General features: G+C 37.0%; 1 protein-coding gene across 1 annotated transcript in view; it reads left to right on the top strand.

The window, feature by feature from the left end:
* Positions 1-26,953, top strand: part of EML5 (EMAP like 5) — a 197,868-nt gene that overhangs the window by 22,710 nt on the left and 148,205 nt on the right. Inside the window, exons 3-7 of the mRNA XM_007957415.1 lie at positions 6,791-6,889; positions 8,935-9,003; positions 19,862-20,047; positions 20,844-20,979; positions 22,564-22,765. Of these exons, the coding sequence (XP_007955606.1) occupies positions 6,791-6,889; positions 8,935-9,003; positions 19,862-20,047; positions 20,844-20,979; positions 22,564-22,765 (692 nt within the window). The remainder of the gene's footprint in view (positions 1-6,790; positions 6,890-8,934; positions 9,004-19,861; positions 20,048-20,843; positions 20,980-22,563; positions 22,766-26,953) is intronic.

Below are 26,953 nucleotides of genomic sequence, written 5' to 3'. Positions count from 1 at the left end.
AGGAATGCCCAACCTTCCTTCTGAGGAGTGGCTGGTGGGTTTGAACCGCCAGCCTTCTGGTTAGCAGTCAAGTGCCTTAGCCGCTATGCTACCAGAGCTCCTTGGAGGACATTATACTGAGGGAAATAAGTCACTCACAGAAGGACTAATATTAGTCCACTATTGTGAAAAATCAAGGAAAGTTTTATCTATGGAAGGAAACTTTCTTTGTTAGTTACCAGGGGTAGGAGAAGAGAGGTGGAAACACTGCTCGATAGGTAGAGAAAAGTATTGATTTCAGTGAAAGGAAGGGCAGTATACCAAAAGCAAGTGACCAACATGAGTAAAAGGAAGACACAGTGAGGTGCACAAGAGGTATAGGCAACAAAGATAAACCCTTTTATATATACAATACTGCATTATCAGTGATAACAAACATTAATCTACGAGTAAATAAATGGATAGATAGGCTGAATGATTAGGTATGTCTAGGCAAAATGGAATATACTCATGACCATATATAAGGTTGATAGATGATACTTCTACATATGTATTTGTATGTGCTATAAGAATGTCCCTTTAGACAATAGAGCTAACAAGGGGCAAAGTTATAATAACTTCTTAACCACAGCCAGCCCCCCTGAGGGAGTTAGTAGTTGGCCCTGTGGGTTTGGGACCATGGTCACAGGTGACATCAAGCTCAATTAGTGTAACATTCTACACAGAAACATTGTTTTATATCCTACTTTGGTGAGTAGCGACTGGGGTCTTAAAAGCTTGTGTGCAGCCATCTAGATGCAACAATGGGTCTCTCCTTGTCCAGAGCACAGAAAAATGAAGAAAACCAAAGATGCATGGAAAACAATTAGTCCTAGGGACGAGTGGACTATGTGAACCTCTGCCTATATGACCATGAGACCAGAAGAACTAGATGGTGCCTAGCTACCACTGTCAACCACTCAGAAAGGGATCAGTGCAGAAGATCCTGAATAAAGTGGGAGAACAATGTGGAAGAAAACTCGAATTCATAAAAAATTAGCTTGGTAACTGGTCTGATAGAGCCTGGTCAGACCCCCAAGACTATGGCCCTTAGGTATCCTTCAGATCTGGAATTGAACTCACTCCCGTGGCTTCTAGCCGTACAATAGACAGGCATATAGGGTGCACTTTTACATCAGGTAGATATACTCCTTAGGAAGATTAATCATGGGAGAATAGAAGGGCAGTATTTGCACAGGGAGATAACTCAGGGCAGGAATGTATAGGAAGAAGGACACAGGGAAGAGGTAATTATTATATGGAGGAAATGGGAAGAGAGCTGTTACATTGTGGGGAATTGGAGTCAATGGCATGAAACAAAATGTATGAACTGCTGTGTGGAAAATGAATTTGCTCTGTAAACTTTCATCTAAATCATAAAAAAACAAAAAAAAAAACAAAAAAAAAACCTAGTATTACTGGTCAGATAGAGACTGGTGAAAGCCCTAAGACTATGGCCCTGAGTCACAATTAGGAATTGGACTCACTCTTGTGGCTTAACTCTCAGCCAAACAATAAGCCTATGAGCTGAACAACTACACCAGGGAGATGCACTCCTTAGTAAGAACAATCAACCATGGGAGATCAGAAAGGTGGCATTTGCACAGAGAGAGAGCTAGGCATGCAGGGACACAAAGGTAAGAAGAACACAGCGAAGGGGTAACCATACGGGGGAGGTGGGAGGAGAGCTGGTACATCGTGGGGATTGTAATCAGTGCGACGAAACAAAATGTATACTGTTGAATGTAAAACAAATCTGCTTTGTAAAATTACACCAAAATCACAATAAAACAACAAAATTTTTTGTTTACAACAGTCTTCATATCTCTATTATGTTCAAAACTAGATACTTTATTTTTTATTGCTGTTGTAAATACAGTGGATTCTCGGAAGGAAGGTTGGACAATCTACTTCCGTAGTGACGGTAGCCTGGGAAACCCAAGGAGGGGTCACTGTGAGTCGGGTCTGACTTGAAGGCACAAAACAACAAACAGCAACATATATCTAGCCACCTGCTGAACTTTGTTATTAATTCTGTTTATCTATGTAGACAGTCATTTTCTGGGAACATGAACAGTTTGTTTTGCTATTTAATTTTGCCCCCCCTCCTTTTTTCCTTCCTTCCCTGGCTTGTATAATGTTTAATAAAAATGGCAATAATGATCATATTTGTCTGATACTAATCTCAAGAGAAAACTTTCACATTTCAGCATTGAATTTATATATGTACATGTATGTATCAATGCTCTATTAAAGGAGATTCCCTTCTCCTGACTTACTGAAAGTTTTTTTTTTTTTTTTTTTTTTTAATGAGAAGGGCCTGTTGAATGTTATCAAACAATTTTTTTCTACAACTATTATGATGATATTTTTTTTCCTGCTATGGTCTGTTAATGTGGTTAGTTACATGAATTGAGTGGGTATCTGAGAGTGAGAAAGCAACTCTGCATTCTGGGATAAGTCTGATTTTCATAGTGTGATTTCTTTTTGAAGGGGGTGAGAGGTTCATTTGATACATCATGTTTGTCAATTTTAGTGTGTGGTTTATATGCTTATTGAATGAGATTGATCAGTAATAGGTCATAGTTGAACTGTCCTTGTGGAGTTTGGTATCAAGATCTATTCTTTTTTTGTTATCTAAAAATATTTGTTTGTGATTATTTGTTCTTTGAAAAATTGGTAGAAATAACCTGAAAAGCATCTGTGTGTGGTGGTTTCTTTGTAGAAAGTTTTTTTTTTTCTTTTTTTAATTTTTATTGTGATTTGGGTGAAAGTTTACAGAGCAAATTCATTTTCCATATAGCAGTTCATATACATTTTGTCTCCTGACATTGACTAATTTCTTACAATGCAACAGCTCCCTTCCCACTTCCTCCCCATAGTTACCCTCTTCCCTATGTCCTTCCCTCCTATACACTCCTGCCCTCTGAGCTGTCTCCCTGTTCATACACAGCCTTTCCATTCTCCCATGATTGTTCTCTCCAAGGAGTGTATCTACCTAATGTAAATGTTCAGCTCATATGCCTGTCTTTTGTTTGACTGGAAACCACAGGAGTGGGTTCAATTCCAGACCTGAAGGGCAGCTAGAGGCCATAGCCTCAGTGGACCCATCAGGCTCTGTCAGACCAGCAAACCTGGTCTCCCCCACTTCTTTTTTTCTTTTAATGATTTTGAGTTTTGTTTCACATTGTTCTCCCACTCTATCCAGGATATGCTATTTAGGTTCCCTCTCCAAGTGGTTGATAATGGTAGCCAGGCACCATCTAGTTCTTCTGGTCTCATAGTCGTATAGGCTGAGGATCACCTGGTGCACCAGTCCCTTGGACTAATTGTTTCCATGTGTCTTTGGTTTTCTTCGTTCTTTGCTCTGGACGATGAGAGACCCATTGTTGCATCTAGATGGCTGCTTGCAAGCTTTTAAAATCTTTAAGGAAAGATTTTAAACTTAGGATCCAATTTCTTGAATGGTTATAAACCAAAAACCAAACTCACTGCCATGGAGTGGATTCTGACTCATAACAACCCCTCTTTGGGTTTCTGAGGTGGTATCTCTATGGAAATAGATTGCCCAATCTTCCTTCCAAGGAGTGGCTGGTGGGTTTGAACCGCCAGCTTTCTAGTTAGCAGTCAAATGCCTTAGGCACTATGCCACCGGAGCTCCCTCTGAATGGGTATAGGTATATATTTTTTCTTGAGCTATAAATATTTCCTTCTTTTTACTTTCTTTGGGTTCTTCTGCTATTTTTTTTTAATGTTTTGGGATGGATGCTTAGCTCATTGGTTTTAAGCTTTTTTTCCCCCCTAATAAATGGATATAAATCTATAAATTTCCTTCTAAGCACTATTATAACAGTATACCATAAGTTTTGATATGGACTGTTTTCATTCATTTTCCTTAAAATGAATTTTAATTTGCTTTATGATTCTTTCTTTTACCAATGAACTGTTTGTGTTTTTTAAATTCTCAAAATATATGGTTTATTCTGAGCTATTTTATTAATTTTTAATTTAACTGCATTATAATCTAAAACCAGTTATTTGAAATGTGTAGAGGCTGGGTTTATGACCTAATATGTCATCAGTTTTTCCTTTTTTAAGTATTTCATGTGTTTAAATCAAATTATATTCTCTATTTGTTTGTTTGATAGAATGTTCCATTCCAGTGGATCAGCAAACTTTTTCTTACTAGTCCAGATGGTAAATATTTTAAGTCTGCAAGGCAGGCAGTCTGCATTGCAACTATTATTCATCTCAGATGTTGTAGTGTAATAGCAGCCATAGACATAATGTAAACAAATGGGATTGGCAGTAAAACTTTCGTAGTGAGTAGGAATCAGCTTGATGGTAGTGGGTTTGTTTTTGTTTCAGTGGGTTTGATTTTGGGTTAGTGTGCCTGCCACTATTCTATATACTCAGTAAGTCAGGCTTGTTAAGTCTGTGATTACAATCTTCTCAAGCCATATTGATTAGTTTTTTATATCAAATTGAGAGAAGTTTTCTAGGATGATAAATGTGCCAATTTTTCTTTAAGTTCTGACAGTTTTCCTTTATATATTTTGAGGCTATTTTAGATACTGCCTTGGAAACCCAAGGAGGGGTCGCTATAAGTTGGATCTGACCCGATAGCAGTGAGTTTGAGTTTGAATTCCATTTTTTATCTAAGGTGCAGAGGCCCTCTTTATTTCTTGTAACACTTTTTACTTTAGAGGAGTGTATTTTGTCTCATATTAAAAAACTAATCCAACATTAGTATTTGCTTGGTGTGTCTTTCCCCTTCTTTTAACATCAACATTTTTCTTCCTTTTGGCTTCAAGTGTGTCTTCTATAAACAGTACATAGCTGTGTAGCTGGGTTTTTCTTCTGAATTCATCCACAGGCTGTGCTTTTTAAGACTTTAGTCAATTCACATATATTGTGAAAATTAGTAGGTTTATTTGTCATCTTAGTTTGTGCTTTCTATTGTCCTCACTTTTTCTGTTTCTCTTCTCTCTTTTCATCCCATCTTTTGGATTTTTTTCCTAATTTCATTTTGTTTTCTGTCCTTGTTTTGATATTATTTTTCTCTATATCTAGCAGTTTAGTGGGTTTCCTAGATATATTAAAATGCTTACCTAATAAAAACTAAAGTTAATTAACATTTTTTCCCTCTTGAGTAATATAACAGAACTCTGATGGCATAGTGGGTAAGGTCGGTGGTTCAAACCCACCAGCTGTTCCACAAAGGGAAGATGAGGCAATCTACTTTCGTAAAGTGTACAGCCTTGGAAGTCCAGTGGGGGTTGCTATGAATCGGAATCAACTTGATGGCAGTGATTCAGGTTTTGAATAATACAGGGTCATCAGGATTTTAACTCTGGCTGCTTCTCTATTAACATATAAGCTACATTATTGTGCCCTATGAATTAGTTTTATTGCTTTATGGAGTCAATGTTTGTTAAGATTTCTAATTTATTTTCTATTAGTTCATTCATTCAGGAAATATTTATTGGACTCTTACCATGAGTCAGACCCTCATCGATATAGGCACTATCCATAGAGTTAACAAAACAGACAAGAATTTCTGCCATTAGAGAGTATATGTGCTAATTAGGAGAGATAGACCATAAAAAAAGAAATAAATCATATGTGTTAGCTGGTTCTCTAGAGGAGCAAAACCAGTGAAGTGTGTATATATATCAATATATATAGAAAAGGATTTATTTCAAGGAAATGGCTCACACATTTGTAGATTCTGGTACATCCTAAATCTGTGGGTGAGGCATCAGGCTGGAGGATTCTCTTGACTCATGTGGTTCAGGGACTGACAAACCCAAGATTGGTGGGTCATATAGCAGGCTACTGATTTATGGTATTGCGGGAACTGGTGGATCCCAAATCTGCAGATCAGATAGTAGGCTTTGGGCTCTTGGGCTCACTTCTCAAGAATGGAAATAAAAAAAAGAAAAACCAAACTCACTGCCATTGAGTTAGTTCCAACTCAGTGCAACCCCCACTGTTTTTCCAAGGCTGTAAATCTTTACAGAAGTAGATTGCCCAATTTTAAAATCTTCATAGAAGTAAATTGACCCATCTTCCTTCCACAGAGTGGCTAGTGGGTGCTTTAGGCATTGTGCCACCAGAGCTCCTTTTTGAACGGACGTCACGGGATGACAAGTCAAATGCAGGTTCCAGAGAGAAAGAGAGCTTTGCCAGAACATCCACATATATTGGATGTAGGCCACACCCCCAAGGAAACTCTTCTTATTGGAGGATAATTATGTAATACTGTGAATCATGGCCTAGCTGAGTTGACACATAACATTAACCATCACAGTATATAATATGACAGATGGTGGTAAGTGCTTTGGAGAAAAATAATGGTTTAGTATCAGGAGTGTACCTAGAATATTTGAGGGAGTGGTAAGGAGGTTGTGGCTGGCGAGCCGTGAATCAGCTGGTTACTGGTAGGAAATGAAGTTAGAAAGTCAGTAGAAAGTACATAGTTTATGTGGACTTTTGATTTTATATGAAATAATTTGGGAAGTATGTAAGGATAGAATTAACTTGCAGGTGTTCTGTGCTCTCTCTAGGGGCTCTCAGAACCGTGATAATGACTACTGCCCCAATAACTAGTGATAATTGATGTGATGACTGTCTCTCTATGAAGCCTATAAATTATGTAAGTTTAATGTTTCTAAAATCTGTGAATAGAGTTTTCTAGTCATTTGTAATTTGGTTTCTCTTTGCTTTGTTTGCCTTTTATTCCCTCCTTGACTCCTTGGACATAATTCAGCGCTTGGTTTCAGTTGGACTCGATTCAAAGAATGTAGTTTGCATTTGGGATTGGAAAAGGGGAAAAATGCTGTCTATGGCTCCTGGTCACACAGACAGAGTAAGTATTTACCTTTGGAGTTCTCATGAATACTGGAGAGGACCAGAATAGGATTCATAGGATTTTATTCTCCTGTGTTTTGTTGTTGACACATAGTTTCTATGTAATTTTAAATCTTCAAGTACAATTATAAATATCCATAAAGTTATAGAATGCATATGTTTTGTAGTACTCAGAAATATGGCTCAATATATATAATATTAGAGGAACTCTGGTGGTGTAATGGCTAAGGCATTTGACTGTTAACCAGAGGGCTGGCGGTTCAAACCCACCAGCCACTCCTCAGAAAGAATGTTGGGCAATCTACTTCCGTAGCGATATCGCCTTGAAAACCCAAGGAGGGGTCGCTATGAGTCAAATCCCACTCAATGGCAGTGAGTTTTGGTTTGGTTTATATTAGTAAAAAAACTTTTTACGTTGAAGATTGGTTAAGAATATATTTCTTATTCAAAGTAGTATGAAATTAATATAAAGAATATTTTATAGTCAGATTTTTAACTTAAATGTTATACTATTCTTATAAACACTGATAAAAAAAGTTGGTTATAAATGCTTAAAAATGTCTACTTATTTTGTGTAGTATGATGCTATCCTGATCCAGCACAGGAGGCATAGTCAGTTATTCCATTTTAGGGGAATATATGAATCTCTAAAAATTGTACAGAAAATTTTGTGGATATGTATTTGCATTTTGGAGAGTAAACTGGGTTTTCAGCAGATTCTCAAAGGGCCTGTTATACACTCCCACCCACAGTTGAATGGACATTAAAGTGTGAGCTAAATTTCTTTAGATACTTGTATATTCTGACTTAGTTAGTTCAAAGTGTTCCATACATTAGAACTTTGGATTTAGTAAATAGATTAGTTAATATTATGAAAAATGGTGTTGTCAATAGAATTTTTTAAAGCATTTTTCTGGTTAGTATTTTAAAGTTGCATTGGTACATTTTCCATATGGTCTGTATTACGGGGAGTTATTCAAATTAATTTATAAGATGTCTTCTTTCTTCGTTGTCACTGAGGAATATCATTTTATAAATTTTGAAATTATTTCCCTTACATAGAAAATGTCTTAGGTGAACGTGCAGCTGTCCAAAAAAAGAAAAGAAAAGAAAAGAAAAAAACATGGTTAAAATTAACAGAAGGCTGAATGAATAATTACTTCAAATGTTAAATTTTATTTGTTATTAAATTACATGTTTCTAATGCATGTGCTATCTATCTGGGTTTTTTTTTTTTTTTTTAATTGCTTTGGTAATAAAATGCTTTGTATGCAATTAGAACTTATGGAATCTTAGAAAAGAAGTAAGCCTGGGAATCCCCCAAATTTAAGTTTGGGCTAATTTTGTTTCACCCACGTAAACACTAAGAGAGCTAAAAATGGAAAAGAAAAAAAATTACTGTGAAATACATGTTTGTATTCTTTATGTAAGAACTTCTGTGTGATAGACAGCTATAAAAATGTTCCCTGTTTCTAATTGTATAAGTGTGTAAGTGAATGTTCCAATCAGAATCTTTCCTCTCTAGAAATTGTGCAGACACTTGCCTTATGCCATAGGTCTGTTAAACTATTCTTATTTGTGGTTCAAATTTTTTAAAAATTTAAAAATAGAGACATTAATTTTCACTCCACAAGTTACATAAAGTTCATAGAAATTGAGTAATAGTTTTTGCTCTTTATTATTTACATATTTACTTTGTTTCTCATGAAGTTTTAGAATGTGGGATTTGGAGTATTATTTTTTGAGAGTTCCCAGGTGGTACAAATGGTCAACATGCTTTGTTGCTCACCAAAAGGTTAAGATCTGAGTCTACCCAGAGGTGTCACAGTAGAAAGTCCTGGCGATTTACTTCTGAAAAATCAGCTATTGGAGCAGAGTTCCAATCTGACATCCATGGGGTCACCAGGAGCCATTATTGACTTGACGGCAAATGGTTTATTGTCTTTGGATAGGTAGGGGTTTAGGCTACTTGGTCTTTTAGGATGGATATTAACATGGTTCTGAAAATTAAGTATTTTAACTACAAATCTGATTTGTTTACAGATATTTGATATTTCTTGGGATTTGTACCAGCCAAATAAACTTGTCAGCTGTGGTGTAAAACATATCAAGGTACTAGAAGGATCTTGTTTTACAATAGTCATGCTTACTTAGTTCTATGCCCCTATGGTACATATCACACTAATAACAATTTAAGGTAGTTTTAGGATTTTGACAGTACTTATTTTTTACATGTCAAGGTTTTTAATGTTCTTACATTGAATCTAACAAATATTTATTGTGTATTTACATTATGGGAGGCATTATAAGGGTTACAGATATGAATAGCGGATTAGTTAATTTATAGTCTGTTATTGTCAGGTGCTGTCGAGTTAGCTTCAATGCATGTGTTCAACAGAAAGAAACACTGCTCAGTCCTGCACCATCCTCACAATCCTTGCTATGCTTGAGCCCATTGTCACTGCCACCGTGTCAGTCCATCTTGTTAAGGGTCTTCCCCTTTTTCGCTGACCTTTTCCTTTACCAAGCATGATATCCTTCTCTAGGAAATGGTCCCTTCTGTCAACATGACCAAAGTAGGTGAGACAAAGTCTGACCATTCTCACTTCTAAGGAGAATTTTGGCTGTACTTCTTCAACAGATCTGTTCATTTTTCTGTCAGTCCATGGTATTTTTGGTATTCTTTACCAACACCACAATTCAAAGGCATCAATTTTTCTGTAGTCTTTTTTTATTCATCGTCCAGCTTTCACATGCATGTGAGGTGATTGAAAAAACCATGGCTTGGGTTAGGTGCCCCTTGGTCTTCAAAGTGACATCTTTGCTTCTTAACACTTTAAAGAGTTCTTGTGCAGCAGGTTTGACAAGTACAGTATGACATCTAATTTGGCTGCTGCTTCTATGGGTGTTGATTGTGGATACAAATAAAATTAAATCCATGACAACTGCAGTCTTTTCTCCATTTATCATGATGTTGCTTACTGGTCCAGTTGTGAGTAGTTTTGTTTTCTTTATATTGAGGTGTAATACATACTGAAGACTACAGTCTTTGATTGTCATCAGTAAGTGCTTCAAGTAATCTTCACTTTTAGCAAGCAAGGTTATATTATCTTCATATTTCAGGTTGTTACCGAGGCTTCTTTTAATCCTGATGCCATGTCTTCTTCATATAGTCCAGATTCTCAGGTTATTTGCTCACCATAGAAATTGAGTAAGTAAATGAAAGGATACAAACCTAACACACACCTTTCCTGATTTTAAACCATGCAGTATCCCCTTGTTCTGTTCAAACAACAGCCTCCTGGTCTGCATACAGGTTCCTCATGAACACGATTAAGTGTTCTGGAATCCCCATTCTTTGTAGTGTTGTTCATAATCTGTTATGATCCACACAGTCAAATGCTTTTGCATAGTCAATAAAACACAGATAAAGATCTTTTTGGTATTCTTTCCTTTCAGCCAAGATCTATCTGACATCAGCAATGATAATAACCCTTGTCCCATGTCCTCTTCTGAATCTGTCTTGAATTTTCAGAAGTTCCCTGTCAATATACTACTGCAACTGTTCTTGAATTATCTTCAGCAAAAATTTACTTGTGTGTTATATTAATGATATTATTTGATAATTTTTACATTCTGTCACCTTTCTTTGCAATAGGCACAAATATGGTTCTCTTCCAGTTTGTTTGCCAGGTAGCTGGCTTCCAAATTTCTTGACATAAATAAGTAAGTACCTCCAGTGCTGCATCCATTTGTTGAAAGATCTCAATGGGCATTCCATCAATTCCTGGAGACTTGTTTTTCACCAGTTCCTTTAGTGCAGCTTGGACTTCTTCCTTCAATTCCATTGGTTCTTGATCATATGCTACTCCTGAAATGGTTGAACATTGATCAAATCTTTTTGGTACAGTGACCGTATATTCCTTACATCTTATTTTGATGTTTCCTTTTTCTTTCAATATTTTTGCCCATAGAATCTTTATATTGCAATTCAAGACTTGAATTTTTTCTTTAGTTCTTTCAGCTTGAGAAATTCCCAAGTCTATTCTTCCCTTTTGGTTTTCTAATTCCAGATGTTTTCATATTTCATTATAATACTTTACTTGTCTTCTTGAGCTGCTCTTTGATGTCTTCTGTTCAGCTCTTTATTTTATCATTTCTTCCATTTTGCTTTAGCTACTCTACATTCAAACTACTATGCACTTCAGAGTCTCTTCTGACATCCACTCTGGTGTTTTCTTCCTTTCTTGTCTTTTTAATGACCTTTTGCTTTCTTCATGTATGATGCTCTTGATGTCATCCAACAACTTCTCTGGTTTTGCATCAAATCTGTTGTTTAGATAATCTCAAAATTCAGCTGAGATGTAATCAAGGTTGTAATTAGGCTCTCAAGGACTTGTTTTAATTTTCTTCAGCTTCGACTAGAACTTACACATTAGCAGTTGATGGTTGGTTCCACAGTCAGCTCCTGCCCTTGTTTAGACTGATGATATTCAGCTTCTCCATCGCCTCTTTGCACAGATGTAGTTGATTTGGTCCCTGTATATTCCATCTGGTGAGGTCCATGTGTATAGTTGCATTCATGTTGTTGATAAAAGGTATTTAGAATGAATAAGTTATTGGTCTTGCAAAATTCTATCATGTGATCTCCAGCATCATTTCTGTCACCAAGGCCATGTTTTCCAACTTTGCTTTTCTTTGTTTCCAACTTTCACATTCCAATGACCGGTAATTATCAATACATATTGATTGCATGTTTGGTCAATTTCAGATCCAAAAGTTTTGTAAAAATCTTCAATTTCTTCATCCCTGTCTTTAGCATTTGGTGCATAAATGTGAGTAATAGCGCTATTAACTGATCTTCCTTGTAGGTGTATGGATATTATCCTAGTACTGACAGCATTATGCTTCAAATGTTTTTCTTTTCCTGATGAATGTGATGCCATTCCTCTTCAATTTGTCATTCCCAGCATAGTAGACAATATGGTTGTCTGATTTAAAATGGCTGGTACCAGTCCATTTCAGTTCACTAATGCTTAAGACATCTATCTTTATGTGTTCCATTTCATTTTTGATGGCTTCCAATTTTCCTAGATTCATACTTTGTACATTCCATGTTCTGATTATTAATGAATGTTTACAGCTGTTTCTTCCCATTTTGAGTCATGCCCCATAAGCAAATGAAGTTCCCAAAAGCTTTACTTCATCCACATATTTAAGGTTGAATCTACTTTGAGGAGGCAGCTTTTTCCCAGTCATATCTTGAGTGCCTTCCAACCTGAGGGGCTCATCTTCTGGCACTATATCAAACAGTGTTTCACTACTATTCATAAGGCTTTCAATGGGCCAATTTTTTTCGAAGTGCATGGCCCTACTCTTCTTCCCAATCTCTCTTAATGTGGAATCTCTGCTAAAACCTATCCACCATGGGTGACCCTGCTGGCGTTTGAAATACTGGTGACATAGCTGCAGCAACAGCAACAGACAAGCCCCCACAGTACAACAAACTGACAGACGAGTGGTAGACTTACAGTGTAGTGAACTGTGTTCATATTGTTTATTCATGTTTCACTTAGAAAGTAAAATTTGAGACTATTAAAGTAAGTGTTGTTGTCTTTGTTAGATGCTGTTGACTTAGTTCCAACTCAATAGCAGCCCCATGTACAATAGAATGAAACACTGTGTGGTCCTGTGCCATCCTCACAACTGTTGCTGTTAACTCGTTGTTGTAGCCACTGTGTCAGTCCGTCATGATGAATGTCTTTCTCTTTTTTGGTGCCCCTCTACTTTTACCAAGAATGCTGTCCTCCTGAAACTGATCCCTCCTGATAGCACATCCAGAGTAGATGAGATGAAGTTCATCCTCACTTCTAAGGATCATTCTAGCTGTACCTCTTCCAAGACAGATTTGTTTGTTCTTTTGATTGATGGTCCATGGTATATTCGATATTCTTTGCCAGCACCATTATTCAAAGCTATCAATTGTTCTTCGGTCTTCTTTATTCATTGTCCATCTTTCACAAGCATATGAGGCAATTGAAAATATCATGGCTTGGGTTGTGTACGCCTTAGTCTTCAAAGTGACATTTTGCATTTTAACACTCTATAGAGGTCTTTTGCAGCAAATTTGCCCTATACAATACATTGTTTGATTTCTTGACTGCTGTGTCCATGGGTGTTGATTGTGGATCCAAGTAAAATGAAATCCTTGATAATTTCAGGATTTTCTCCACTTATCATGATGTTGCTTGCTGGTCCAGTTGTGAGGATTTTTGTTTTCTTTATGTTGAGGTGTAATCCATACTGAAGACCGTAGTCTTTGGTCTTCACTCAGTAAGTGCTTCAAGTCTTCTTTGCTTTTAGCAAGCAAGGTTGTGTTATCTGCATATCTCAGGTTGCTAATGAGTCTTCCTCTCCTCCTGATGCCATGTTCTGCATATAGTCAAGCTTCCTGGCTCAGCATTACAGATAGAATAAATATGGTGAAAGGACACAACCCTGACACACACCTTTCCTGATTTTAAACCGCATAATATCCCCCTGTTCTGTTTGAACAGCTGCCTCTTAGTCTATGTAAACGTCCCACATGAGCACAGTTAAGTTTTCTGGAATTCCCACTCTTTGGCCTGTTAACTATGATCTGTTATTATCCACACAGTCAAATACTTTTGCTTTGTCAGTAAAACACACTTAAGCATCATTGGTATTATTTGCTTTCAGCCAAGGTCCATCTGATACCAGCAATGATATCTCCCTCTTTCCACGTTCCCCTTTTGAATCTGACTTGAATTTCTGGCAGTTCCCTGTGTATGTACTGTGGCAACCATTTTTTAATTATCTTAAGCAAAATTTTACTTGCATATGATATTCATGATACTTTTTGGTAATTTCTGCATTTGTTGGATCACCTTTCTTTGGAATGGACACAAATATGCATTTCTTCTAGTTGGTTGGCACCATAGCTGTTGTCCAAATTTCTTTGCATAGGCAATGTACTCCATTTGTTGAAACGTCTCAATGGGTCAGTTTGTCAGTTCCTGGAACCTTGTTTTTTTTACCAGTGCCTTCAGTGCAGCTTGGACTTCTTTCTTCAGTGCCATTGGTCCTTGATCATATGCTACCTCCTGAAATGGTTGAATGCCAACCAATTCTTTTTGGTATAGTAACTCTCTGTATTCCTTCCATCATCTTCTTCTTCTTGAAAACCCTGTGAAGCACAGTTCTACTGTGATGCACAGTGTTGGCAATGAGTCAGAGTTGACTGGACAACGACTAGTTTTTTTTTTTTAATTGTGATATGGGTGAAAGTTTACAGAGTAAATTCATTTTCCATACAACAGTTCATATACATTTTGTTTCACGACATTGATTGCAGTCCACATAATATAACAGCTCTCTTCCCACTTCCTCCCTGTGGTTACCTTTTCCCCTGTGTCCTTCTTTCCTAAGCATTCCTGTCCTCTGAGCAATATACTGCCCTTCTGATCTCCCATGGTTGATTGTTCTAAGGAGTGTACCTGGCTGGTGTGTATGTTCATATTATACGCCTGTCTTTTGGTTGACTGGAAGCTACAAGTGAGTTCAAATCCAGACCCAGTGGATAACTAGAGGCTATGGTCTTGGGGGTTTCACCACTTTCTATCAGACCAGTAAACGTGGTCTTTTTTATGATTTTGAGTTTTGTTCTTCATTTTTCTCTATTCAGATCTCTATTCAGGATCTCCTATTTTGATCGCTTTCGAAGAGATTGACAGTGGTGCCATCTAGCTCTTCTGATCTCAAGGTCATATAGGCTGAGGGTCATAGGAGCTCTGGTGGTGTAGTGCCTAGGGCATTTGACCACTAACCAGAAGGCTAGCGGTTCAAACCCACCAACCACTCCTTGAAAGGAAGATTGGGCAGTCTACTTCCTTAGAGATATTGCCTTGGAAATCCAAGGAGGGGTTCATATGTTCCATTAGTCACTTGGACTAAGTGTTTCCATGTGTCTTTGGTTTCCTCTATTATTTATTTATTTATTTATTGCTCTAGGTGAGGAGAGACCAGTTGTTACATCTTAGATGGCCATTTATAAGCTTTTAAGACCCTAGTCTCTACTCACCAAACTAGAATGTGGAACAAATGTTTTTGTGTAGTATATTATGCCAAGTGAGCTTGCTGTCCCCTGCAACCATGGTCCTGAGCACATAGGACCAACAACTCGCTCTCTCAGAGTGGCTGGCTGTGGCTGAGAAGTTATCATAAATTTGTCCCCTCGTAGCTCTATTATGTATATGGACCTTCTTATAGCCACCAGCCACTCCTCAGAAGGAAGATTGGGTAATCTACTTCCATAGAGATACCACCTTGGAAACCCAAGGAGCAGTTGTTATGAGTTGGAACTGACTCGACGGCAGTGAGTTTTTGAGTTTATATTACATACAAATATGTATGTAGAAATATTGTCTGCCAAACTTATATTCACCAAAAAGGGTATATTCTCTTTTTCCTAGACATACCTGATCATTCAACCTGTCTGCCTGTGTATACACCTAGATTAATGTTTGTTATTATTGATAATGCAGTGTTGTGTATGTAAAAGTGGTTACCTTTGTTGTCTATACTTCCTGCGTACCTCTCTGTGTCTTCCTTTTCCTTAGTGTTATTGTGTTGGTCACTTATTTTTAGTATATTGCCTTTCCCTTCGCTGAAATCAATACTTGTCTCTTACCCATCTAGCAATTGTATCTCCTCTCCCCTCTCATCCCTGGTAACCAACAAAGTTTCCTTTCATGCATTAACCTTTCCTTGACTTTTTACAGTAGTGGACTAACACAATATTTGTCCTTCTGTGATTGACTGTCTCACTCAGCATAATGTCTTCCACATTTCATTCGTGTTATAAGATATTTCTCCGATTCTACATTATTCTTCAGTGTTGCATAATATTCCATTGTGTGCATGGAATATTGTTTCCATATCTTAGCTACTGTGAATAGTGGTGCAACAAACATGGGTGTGCATATATGCATTCATGTCTTGGCTCTAACTTTTTTCAGATATATACCTAGTAGTGGGATTGCTAGATCAAATGGTATCTCTATTTTCAATTTTTAAAGGAATTATCATATCATTTCCACAGTGGCTGTATCATTTTGCAGTCCCATTAGCAGAGTATGAGAGTCCCAATCTTTCCACAGCCTTGTCTACGTTTGTTATTTTCCATATTGTTGAACTTTGCTATTGTTGCAGGGGTAAGATGGTATCTCTTTGTTGTTTTGATTTGCATCTCTCTAATGGCTAATGATCATGAACATTTCTTCCTTCCATCTTCTTTTGATGCTTCTTGCATTTTTCCATATGCTGCACAGAGACCTTCAGTATTACAACTTTAGGCTTGACTTTTTTCTTCAGTTCTTTCAGCTTAAGCATATTTTTTCCCTTTTGTTTTTCTACTTCCAGGTCTTTGCACACTTCATTATGTTTTGTCTTCTTGAGCTGCCCTTTGAAATCTTCTGTTAAGCTTTTACTTCATCATTTTTTCTATCACTTTAGCTTCTCTATGCTCAGTAACAAGTTTCAGGGTCTCTTCTGATATCCATCTTGGTCTTTTCTTTCTTTCTTGCCTTTGTAATGATCTTTTGCTTTCTCCATATATAATCCTTGATGTTATCCCACAGCTAGTCTGGTCTTGATCGCTAATGTTTACTGCATCAAATCTGTTCCTGAGATGGTCTCTGAATTCTGGTGGCATACACTCAAGATCGTACTTAGGCTCTGTGGACTTATTTTTAATTTACTTCAGCTTCAGCTTCAGCTTGTTCTTGTATATGAGTAATTGATGTGGCCTTTTCCACATTTAACCCCTGACTGATAATATTGAGCTTTTCCACTGTCTTTTTTCACAAATGTATTCAATTTGATTCCTGTGTATTTCATTCTGCTTGGTCCTCGTATATAGTTACTGTTTTTCCTTGTTGAATAAAGGTATTTGGAATAAATAAGTCAGTGGTCTTGCAAAATTCTTTCATATGATCTGTGGCATCACTTCTATCACCAAAGCCATATTTTCCTTTCTTTCCAACTTTTGTATTCCAATTATCAGTAATTATCAACGCATCTTGATTATATGCTTGATCAATTTCAAACTGCAGAAGTCAGTAAAAAAAAAAATCTTCATCTTTTGCATTATTGGTTGCTTAAACCAAATTAATCAAGCATTTTTTATTCGCCGAGAGAGAATGATGTACTAGAAGCAGCATGTACAGAGTTGGCTAGCTGTCACTTACTGTTTGACCTAGGATGAATGGGCCTAAACAGTGTGAGGTTTTCATTTTCATGTCTTAAAACTGTGGCTGCTATTACCACCTGCACAGAGTTGATAAAGATTAAATAAGGCACTTTATGTTCAACTGCTTATCAAAGTGCCTAACACATGGTCAACTTTTTGAAAGTGTTAGTTACTCTTATCTTTCTATATATTTGCTCTTTGCTTTGACTTCAGCCTTTGGTAGCTACTGTTTGCTTTGCTTATGAAAGCCCAGGTTTTATTATTATAGCTCAGGTTTTGAAGCCCATGCAGTCAGTGATGGTATTAATTCTTGTGTTTATAGTGATTTACTTTGAAATCACTGGTGCAAATTAAAAATACTTTCTTTTCCTCTACTGTCTGACATAACAGATGCAGATAACAATTAATTCCTAGTAAATAAGCTTTTATTTTCACATTCTTTCTTTTGATACACTCACCTCTATCCACATTTTCTCTAAAGCATCTTTAACTGCTGCTACAATTCTGGTTTTAATATCATGGTACTAGTTTGATAGACACACATGAACACTGCCCTCGAGTTGTACCTGACTCACAATGACCCCTCCTTGGGTTTCCGAGGCGGTATCACTACGGAAGTAGATTGCCCAACCTAGATGGACAATATTAAATATTTTTTTTCAACAAATTTTCAGCAGCAAAAGGCTCTATGCTAGATTTTAAGACACATGAGGTAAATATTGTAAGGGTAGAGACTTTTGTCTTGTTCACCTTTGAGGAACACGATTTATTGTTTGACATGATATCTGGCATATAGTAAATATTTAATAAATGATCAAATAAATAAATAGCAATCTCACTGCTGTTTTACATTGGAAATAAAGCTGGCTTCCTTGAAATTAAGAAAATTTCTATTATTTTGAGTTGCATTTCCTTTCCTTTGGTAAAGATAGTGAATAGTATGGTAGTTCTCTTTGTAGAATATATATGAGAAAACTAAGTCCTAGAAATGATCTAAAACTGTGCTATCTTATATAGTAGGCACTAGCTACATGTAGCTATTTAATTTTAATGTAATTAAAATGACATAAAATGAAATTTTCATTTCTTCAGTCATATTAGCAGCCACATTTCAAATGCTCACAGCCACATGTAGCTAGTGGTTATTTTATTGGACAGCATAAACAGAGAATATTTCTGTTATCACAGAAATTTCTCTTGGACAGCACTGTTCAGTATTCTAGAACAATGGTTCTTAACCTTCTCTGTATCTCCAAATGCTTTGAATACCTGGGCTTTGCTCTCCATAGATTCTCTTTCAGTTGATCTTAGTTGGAAGGCAGGCATCCTATGTTGAAAATTTCCCCAGGTTATTCTAATGTGCAGCCAAGTTTGAGAATTAATGATTGAGAAGAAAATAATTGATTCAAATTGGGACTTGCTGAAAAGGAAGAGGACTAGCTATTCTTGTGCAGAAATTATGGAGCTTTTATATTTATTACTAATGAAAGTTTGATTCATAAAAGTACTCGGTTATTTGAATAGATGACCTTAGTAATTTTTAATTCTTTGTGTCTTCAGGTTTTAAAATATAAGCATATTAGTAAAGTGGCAGTTTATTTTTTTTATTATTATGTTTGATTTATTCTCTGGGCCTAATTTCTTTATGCAGAACTATTTATATATTCCTACCCCTCCCAGTTTTCATTTTTTATTTCTCTGCCAGTGATTAAAATTTACCTCATTCCATTTAATAGAGCTAAAACTCTGATTTATGGTGGACTTTCCTGTCTTCTCTCAAGAATGAACAAATCATCCCCAATAGATCTATCTTATTCGTAAGCTTTATAAGAAAAACTTTGAAAATATAAATGAGAGCAATATTATTTACTTTTTAACATCTTTACTACCTCTGTAAGGAGCTCTGGTACTGCCTCGGGAACCCAAGGAGGGGTCGCTGTGAGTCGGGGCTGACTCGACGGCAAACAACAACAACAACAACAAGGAGTTCTGGTGGCGTAGTGCCTAAGACATTTGACTGCTAATCAGAAGATTGGTGGTTCAAACCCACCAGCCACTTCACAAAAGGAAGACTGGGCAATCTGCTTCTGTAAAGATTTTACTGCCTCAGAAACCCAAAGGTGGTCGCTCTGAGTTGGAATCTACATGACGGCAGTGAGTTTGACCACCTCTATTAGATGTGGTGTAGTGCTTAAGGCATTTGACTATTAACCAGAAGGCTGATGGTTCAGACCTACCAGCCACTCCTCAGAAGGTTGGGCAATCTACTTCCATAGTTATACCACCTTGGAAACCCAAGAAGGGGTTGCTATGAGTTGGATCCGACTCTGTGGCAGTGAGTTTATCAGAAGTTATACATTAGATTTGGTCCCTTTTCCGCTTAGTGTATGGCATCTTCATTTTCGTTGCTAACTCCTTCCCAACAATTTTTCCTGTGTAAGTTTAATGTAGATTTTTTTCCAGAAATTTCAACCCTCTTGTTCTTATAGATAAGGATTGAAACCAGTGGCTTATCTGCTCTAACATAGCTATTGTGACAGCATTAGGATGAGATGGTGAACGTTGAATGCTGTTATATCATGAGAGAATTAAGTACATAGTTTCTAGTCTGCTGCTCTAATACAACATTAAGTATTATTTCTGTTTTATCCTATTTTATAAGCCTTCTCTGATAATTTGATTATGTTGTGTGCTTTTTAGTTTTGGAATTTATGTGGAAATGCTCTGACCCCAAAACGAGGTGTGTTTGGTAAGACCGGTGACCTTCAGACAATATTGTGCCTAGCCTGTGCCAGGGATGAATTAACATATTCTGGTGCACTCAATGGTGATATATATGTTTGGAAAGGAATCAATCTTACACGAACAATACAAGGAGCCCATACTGTAAGTATATTGAAGTATTTTAACTACTTCTTAAAATAACAGATTGTATAATAAAACACACTGTTTTTAATCAGCTCAGTTGCTTGAAAAATGGCATTTGAACTGAATTAATTTGCCTATTTGTTTTGAAGATTTTAATCTGTGTACATTTAGACAAACAGATATAAATTAAATTAGTGTAATCGTATTTTGCTAAAACCATTGCTTTAACATGGTATTGTTCTCAGAGTACTGCGGAAAACAACTTGTTGAATTAACCTAAAAGTATTAGAGATCAATTTCAGTAAAAAAAAAAAAAAAAAAAAGAGCTAGTGCCTCTTGAGTCTAATTTATCAGTGGAAAATTTTGAGGCAGTCCCAGAAAAAGTATAACTTTCTTTTTAATAACATTGATTCACTCAATGAGTGGCTAAGAGATTTAATTTTTGTACTTCAGGAGACTTTCATAGAAGTTATCAAGTAAAACACCTTTTAGGGCTTCTTCTTCTTCCTGCTTTTTGGCAATTGGGGCCTTCCTACAGTGAAGAGCGGTAGCTGGCATAGAGATGCTGCATTGTAGCAGCAAGATCTTCAGGTTGCAGAGTCGCAAGGCCTCAACTGCAGCAGGTTTGGCTCTGACTGGGTGACAGGTGAAGTTTCTATGTACATAGGGGCGTATTTAGAGATTTTCTTTGGTGTTTTCTGATGTATTTGTTTGTTCTTATATAAAAATCTTTTTAAATGAAATTTCAACTTTGTGTACTAGATTTTCTTAAAAAGCTTATGTTGTTAAATTAATATTTTATTTCCTCTCTTAGGCAGGAATTTTTAGCATGAATGCTTGTGAAGAAGGCTTTGCTACTGGTGGCAGAGATGGCTGTATTCGTCTTTGGGATTTAACTTTTAAGCCAATTACTGTGATTGATCTCAGGGAAACAGACCAGGGATACAAAGGTAATGACAAAGGAAATGTGTATGACTTAGCAAAGTCTAAATGGGCTAAGGAACATCTGTTTTTCAGTAAGCATAAATGTACGTTTTATAAATATAAGTTAGACTTACATTTGCTCTTTATACTGTGTGTATTTAATTGAAATTCTTCTATTAAAGAGGAGAAATTTTGCCTAAATTGAGTCTAGTTTTACTGTTTTATGGCATATACTTCCATATGCCCAATGCCTATTATAATGAGACCTATGGCGAGATATAATAGGTACATACTTTGATAGTGTTGAATTTTGAAAATATTTTTTATCAGAATTCTAAATGTAATTATTTAACAAATAACTCCATTATGTAGAGTAGATTCTGACTTAGAGCGACCTGGTAAGATAGTGTAAAACTGCCACATAGAGTTTCCAAGGCTTTAATCTTTATGGAAACAGACTGCCCCAGCTTTCTTCCATGGAGGGACGGGACGGTTGAACTGTCGATCTTTCAGTATGGAGCTCTTAACCACTGCAGCACCAGGACTCTTTACTTAGCAAATAAGCTATTGTAAATAAAATGTGTTGAGGCTTGGGTGAACTTTTGTTCATAGTGATTTAAATGAGTGAGATGTGTTTTTCCTTCACCCAAATTTGACAGCAATGGGGAATTTTTCTTTTTTTGCTTTTAGAGTTTTTTTTTTTTTTTTTAAATCAATGTAATAAGGCAGGATCTTTTACTGTAGAAATGAATAAGTTATTTGCTAGTGTGGCCTTGTATTGTAAGAGTAGCACTTGAAGTTACACTTACTTGTGTTTAAACCATATTCCAGTCACCTACCAGGTGTATGACCATGGCCTGGTTATTTAACCTTATCTGTAAAATGGGCATAATAATTCCTATCTCATAAGACTAAATGAGTTTTAATATATAGTAAAATGTTTAGAAAGTGGCACATTGTAAGTGTCCAGTAAGTGTTAACCAGTATTCTATTTTCATTAGTTTTATGGAACATCATTATACTCTAAAGTTTGCAAAATAATTTGAAACTTTTTCTTATTTGATTTTTATAGCATTGTGAGGTAGTTGGTTCTTTTATTATTACGCACATGAGAAAACTGTGAAAAACAAGCTTTTCCGAGTTTACCAAAGGGATTTTCTGGTGTACAGAACAAATAAAAGGCTCTCTTCTCAATTTTTTTTTAGTAGACTGGAGAAATGAAATACATACAAGTGAAAAGTCAGTTATTACAAGAGAAAAATAATTCAGTATACTTCTGTAAAGGTAGTTCCTGGACCATTACTCAGTGACTGATACAGACGGTCATAAGACTTTGGCTGAAGAAGTGGTTGGTTAGACTGTGGCTGACGTTGTTTAATAGGGAAGAAGGGAGAGGAGTGTATGCCTTGAAGGATGAGTAGAAATTAGGTATGTAAAAAGAGAAGTAGCATTCTACACAGGAAACCACACAGACTGCTGAAAATGTGAGTGTGGAAAAGGACTCTTTCTAATATCACAGGTGTAAGAGGTCTGGTAATGAATATCTGTGTAGACAGACTGGTATTATGTTATAACAGCACTGATGCTAAATGCCATTCACTTTTGACTAGGTTTGTCTGTGAGGAGTGTTTGTTGGCGAGGTGACCACATTCTGGTTGGAACACAGGACAGTGAAATTTTTGAAATTGTGGTACATGAAAGAAATAAACCTTTCCTAATTATGCAAGGACACTGTGAAGGTGAACTTTGGGCACTTGCTATCCATCCTACTAAACCTTTAGCTGTGACTGGAAGTGATGATCGTTCGGTCAGGTAAGCAAGTTATAAAGTAATTGTGTAGGCTGGAGTTTATCCTTAGATAAACACAAGGAGAAAGAAATACTTAGATTAAAAAAAAAATATTTACATCGAGATTTTTCAGTTTATGGTGCCACAGACCTTTCTTCTGAGACTCCTCTGATTAGATTTGAACCACTAACCTTTTGATTAGTAGCCCAGTGCTTAACCATTTGCACCACCCAAGGACTCCTAGAGCTATAGATTAAGCTAAGAAAAAAATGTCCACTGCAAATTTGGGTGGAAAAGTAGATCTTGTTGTTAATTGTTATTCAAACAACATTAGTTGTCTGAGTGACTTTAACACAGAATAAATTCCACATACAAGTGCATTTGCCTTGTAATTTTAGGTTGAATTCGTTAAGAAACACTATCAAGTCTGCAGCAAAAGCTAATTTACTGAGCCTTCCCATGAAGTTTGATAATAGTGGTTGAGGGTGGGTCTTCTCATTTGGAATAATTTCAGTCTCCGCTCTGCACTCAAAAGATCACAATAAAACTTTACCACTGCTAAGCCATTAAACTGCTTTGTGGTAAGGCAAGTGAAGATTTTTAGTTTCTATTTCTGACAGAAATTTATGGAACTGACAGGACAAATGAAGTTCACCATCAACAATACTGGTTCAATAACAAAGGACAGATTTAAAGAATAATATGATGAATAACCATAGACTTTAATCACCTTATATTTTCACCAGCTTTGTAAATTTCATCTGACGAAGCCATTTTTTGTTGCTCCCATATATATTTTACCACCATAGCACATCTTGGCAGATTGCACTTTAGGTTTTATTGAATTAGTATTTTCTCAATGTCTTTGAATATATTCTCACCTATAATTATTCATGGAAGCTAATTTTTCAGTCTCTTTGAATGTGGCATTGCCTCCTCAAATAAACAATAACTGAGTAGCATTGCTAACATCTGTTTCTGTTGATTCATCAAGATCCAAGGAGAGCCACTCAAAATTATTTGCCTTGCTTTTTAATGAACTGTTGGTGTTGCTCCCAAAGTCCTGAAATTGTTTGAGCAACTGTTTCCCAAGAAAGGCTAGTAATCTGAAACAAGTTTATTTTCTGTGGACATATTTCTTCAACTGCTGTAATCTAAGACAATGTAATTAACTAAGCATCAGTGGACACCTTTCCTTGCTTGGTTAACAAATGAACCACTCAGAAATTTACTTTGGTTGCAGCCTCACTTTCATTTTTCTGAAGAAATTCTAATGTGATGAGATGTACTGTTTTAAATTTTCTATTTTGTTTTCTGATCATTGTTTTCCTTTGTGTTGGAAGTATTGTGATTCATGCTTAGCCTGGCAACATCAACGTATATTTTTATTCCTTTGTCACAGTTATAGTGTCACTGCGTGATAAACACAGTGCTTTCCCATCTGACTCAATGATACTGTGCCTTCAAAGTACATCATTTGAAGTCCACTTTCCTCTCTCTTTTTCCCTTGTTTTGACATGATTTATGAACAATGATGATAAATAATAAAAGGTTGCCATATAATGATATACAAGGCATTCAAAACTCGGTCATTTTATTACTGATCACTCCAATTTGTTGTGAGCTGAGCAGCAGTGCCAAGTGATCTGTCTCACATACTACTTCTTTGGCAACTACTCAGCTCTGCCTCTGGAATCAGCCATTTGTTGCTGTTTTAGCTGCTACTGCGTCAGCTGCAACTCATGACAATCCTGTGTGTGCAGAGTAGAACTGTGCTTCATAGCATTCTTGGCCTATCTGCCTTGGAACTGCTTGGTCAGTTTGAAAGGCCAGCCTTTAGGTTAGCAGCCAGGCACGAACAGCTTGTGCCGTCCAAGCTCCTGAAGCTGGCCATAGACAGTCTATAAACAATAAGTGTGGTTGTCTTCCAGTAAAACTTTATTTATGGACACTGAAATGTGAATTCCATACAATTTTAGTGTGTTGAAACTTTATTCCTCTTTTGATTTGTTTTTCAACCATTTAAAAAATGTAAATACCATTCTTAGCTCTCAGACTGTACAAAAAACCGGTGGTGGACTAGGTTTGATCCAAGACTGTAGTTTGCTGACCCCTGTGGTAGAGGTAGAAAGTTGAAATATCATGCATTAAAAGCTTTCATTTGAGATTAGGAAGAAGGAAACAATGCCTGCTTTTACCATTCTCTTGGGTCGTTGTCAACACAGAAAGACCAAAAAAGTATGTGTGTATGTTTTTATGAAAGGAAGAAACAGCTGTCATTTGCAAGTGGTATGATTATACATGTAGAATATCCAAGGGAAAATACAGATAAAGTATTGGAATTAAAAGGAGAATGTAGCAAATTTTCTGGATATAAAATATATATAAAAAATAAACATTTTTTCCAATAAGCCAGCAACAAACAGGAAAGACAAAACTTTAAAAGATATATTATAATAGCTTTTTAAAAATCTGCTTTGTTAGTTTTTCTGATCTTTTTTCTCATAGATGCCTATTCATTACATCGTAGCCGTTCTTTTATAATATATGCCTTTAAGGCTCCTAAAAGTTCCCTGTAAGTGCTATTTCAGCTATAATCCCACAAGTTATTTTAATGGATTTTATTTTTTTTTTAGAGCAGTTTTATATTTACAGAAAAATTTCTTCTCTAGCTCAGTGGAAGTGCAGAACCGAAAGGAAGCCCACTGCCCTGGAGTGGATTCTAACTCACAGTGAAAATGCCAAGAGTTCCTGTCTGTCCCTCTCCCCTGCACGCAGTTTCTCCCAGTACTCACACTTGGCATTAGTGTGGTATATTTGTTACAATTAATGAGCCAATGTTGACACATTATTATTAACTGAAGTCCATAGTTTACCTTAGGGTTCACACTTTGTTTTAGACATAATGTCACGTCATTACAGTATCCTGCAGAATACTTTCACTGTTCTTAAAGTGCCCTGTGTTGCACCTAGTAATCCCTTGCCCCTTCCCCATGAACTTCTGGCAACTACTGTCTATAGTTTTGCCTTTTCCATAATGCCGTATAGTTGAAGATCATATAAAGCTTTTTCAGACTGGTTCCTGTCACTTAGCAATTTAAGGTTCCTTTAAGTCTTTTTGTATAGCCCATTTGTTTTTATTACAGAATAATATTCCATTGTACGGCTGTACCACAGTTTGTTTATCCATTCACCTACTGAAAGACATCTTAATTGCTTCTAGTCTTTGGCACTTAAGAGTAAAGCTGCCATAAACGTTTGTGTGCAGGTTTTTGAGTGGGCATAAGTTTTCAAATCTTTTGGGTAAATATCTAGCAGCATGATTATTAGAGGTTTCGCTTTGTAAGAAACTCCCAGATTGTCTCCCAAAGTGGCTATACCATTTTGCATACTCACCAGCAATGACTGAGAGTTCCTGTAGCTCCACAACCTAACCAGCATGTGCCGTTTGTTGTCTGTGTTTTAGATTTTAGCCATTCTAATATGTGTATTGAGTCCACTGCAGGCATCCAGGTAAGAGAGGGAATGCAGGCATGCCCAAAGCAGCAGGGCGGGAGAGCAGGAGAAAGGGGATAAAAAGGCCAGGAACCTGGACAGAGGAGCAGTCAGCCACAGGGATCCAGGTGAGGAAAGGAACTCAGGCACTCCCAAAGCAGCAGTGAGGGAGAGCAGGAAAAAGGGGATAAAAAGCCAGGAACCCTGACAGAGGAGCAGTCAGCCAAAGGGATCCAGGTGAGGAGAGGAACTCAGGCATGCCCAAAGCAGCAGTGCGGGAGAGCAGGAAAAAGGGGATTAAAAGCCAGGAACCCGGACAGAGGAGCAGTCAGCTGCAGGGGTCCAGGTGAGGAGAGGGAAATCAGGCACGCCCAAAGCAGCAGGGCAGAAGAGTGGGAGAAAGGGGATTAAAAGGCCCAGGAACCAGGACAGAGGAGGAGTCAGCCGCAGGGACCCAGGTAAGGGTGGTAGGAGAGGTTTCCAACAGGGAGACAAACTTGTCTGTTGGTTTGTCCTACCATGGTGACAATTTGATGTGAGTTTTGAGGCTGAGCCACTGGTGTTTCAAACCCAGTCGGATGCTCCTGGTGCACAGGTATCAGCCCAGCTTACAAACTGAGATAGACTAGGAAGAAGGAGGAGGCCGTCCACTTCTCAAAGAATTGGCCAGGGAAAACCTTATGAATAGCAAAGAAACACTGTTTGATACATTACTGC

This window comes from Orycteropus afer, unplaced genomic scaffold (assembly GCF_000298275.1).
Source record: "Orycteropus afer afer isolate SDZICR_OR568_19922 unplaced genomic scaffold, OryAfe1.0 scaffold00745, whole genome shotgun sequence".
NCBI classification, from domain to species: domain Eukaryota; kingdom Metazoa; phylum Chordata; class Mammalia; order Tubulidentata; family Orycteropodidae; genus Orycteropus; species Orycteropus afer.
This window is presented reverse-complemented; position numbering and strand designations above follow the sequence as displayed.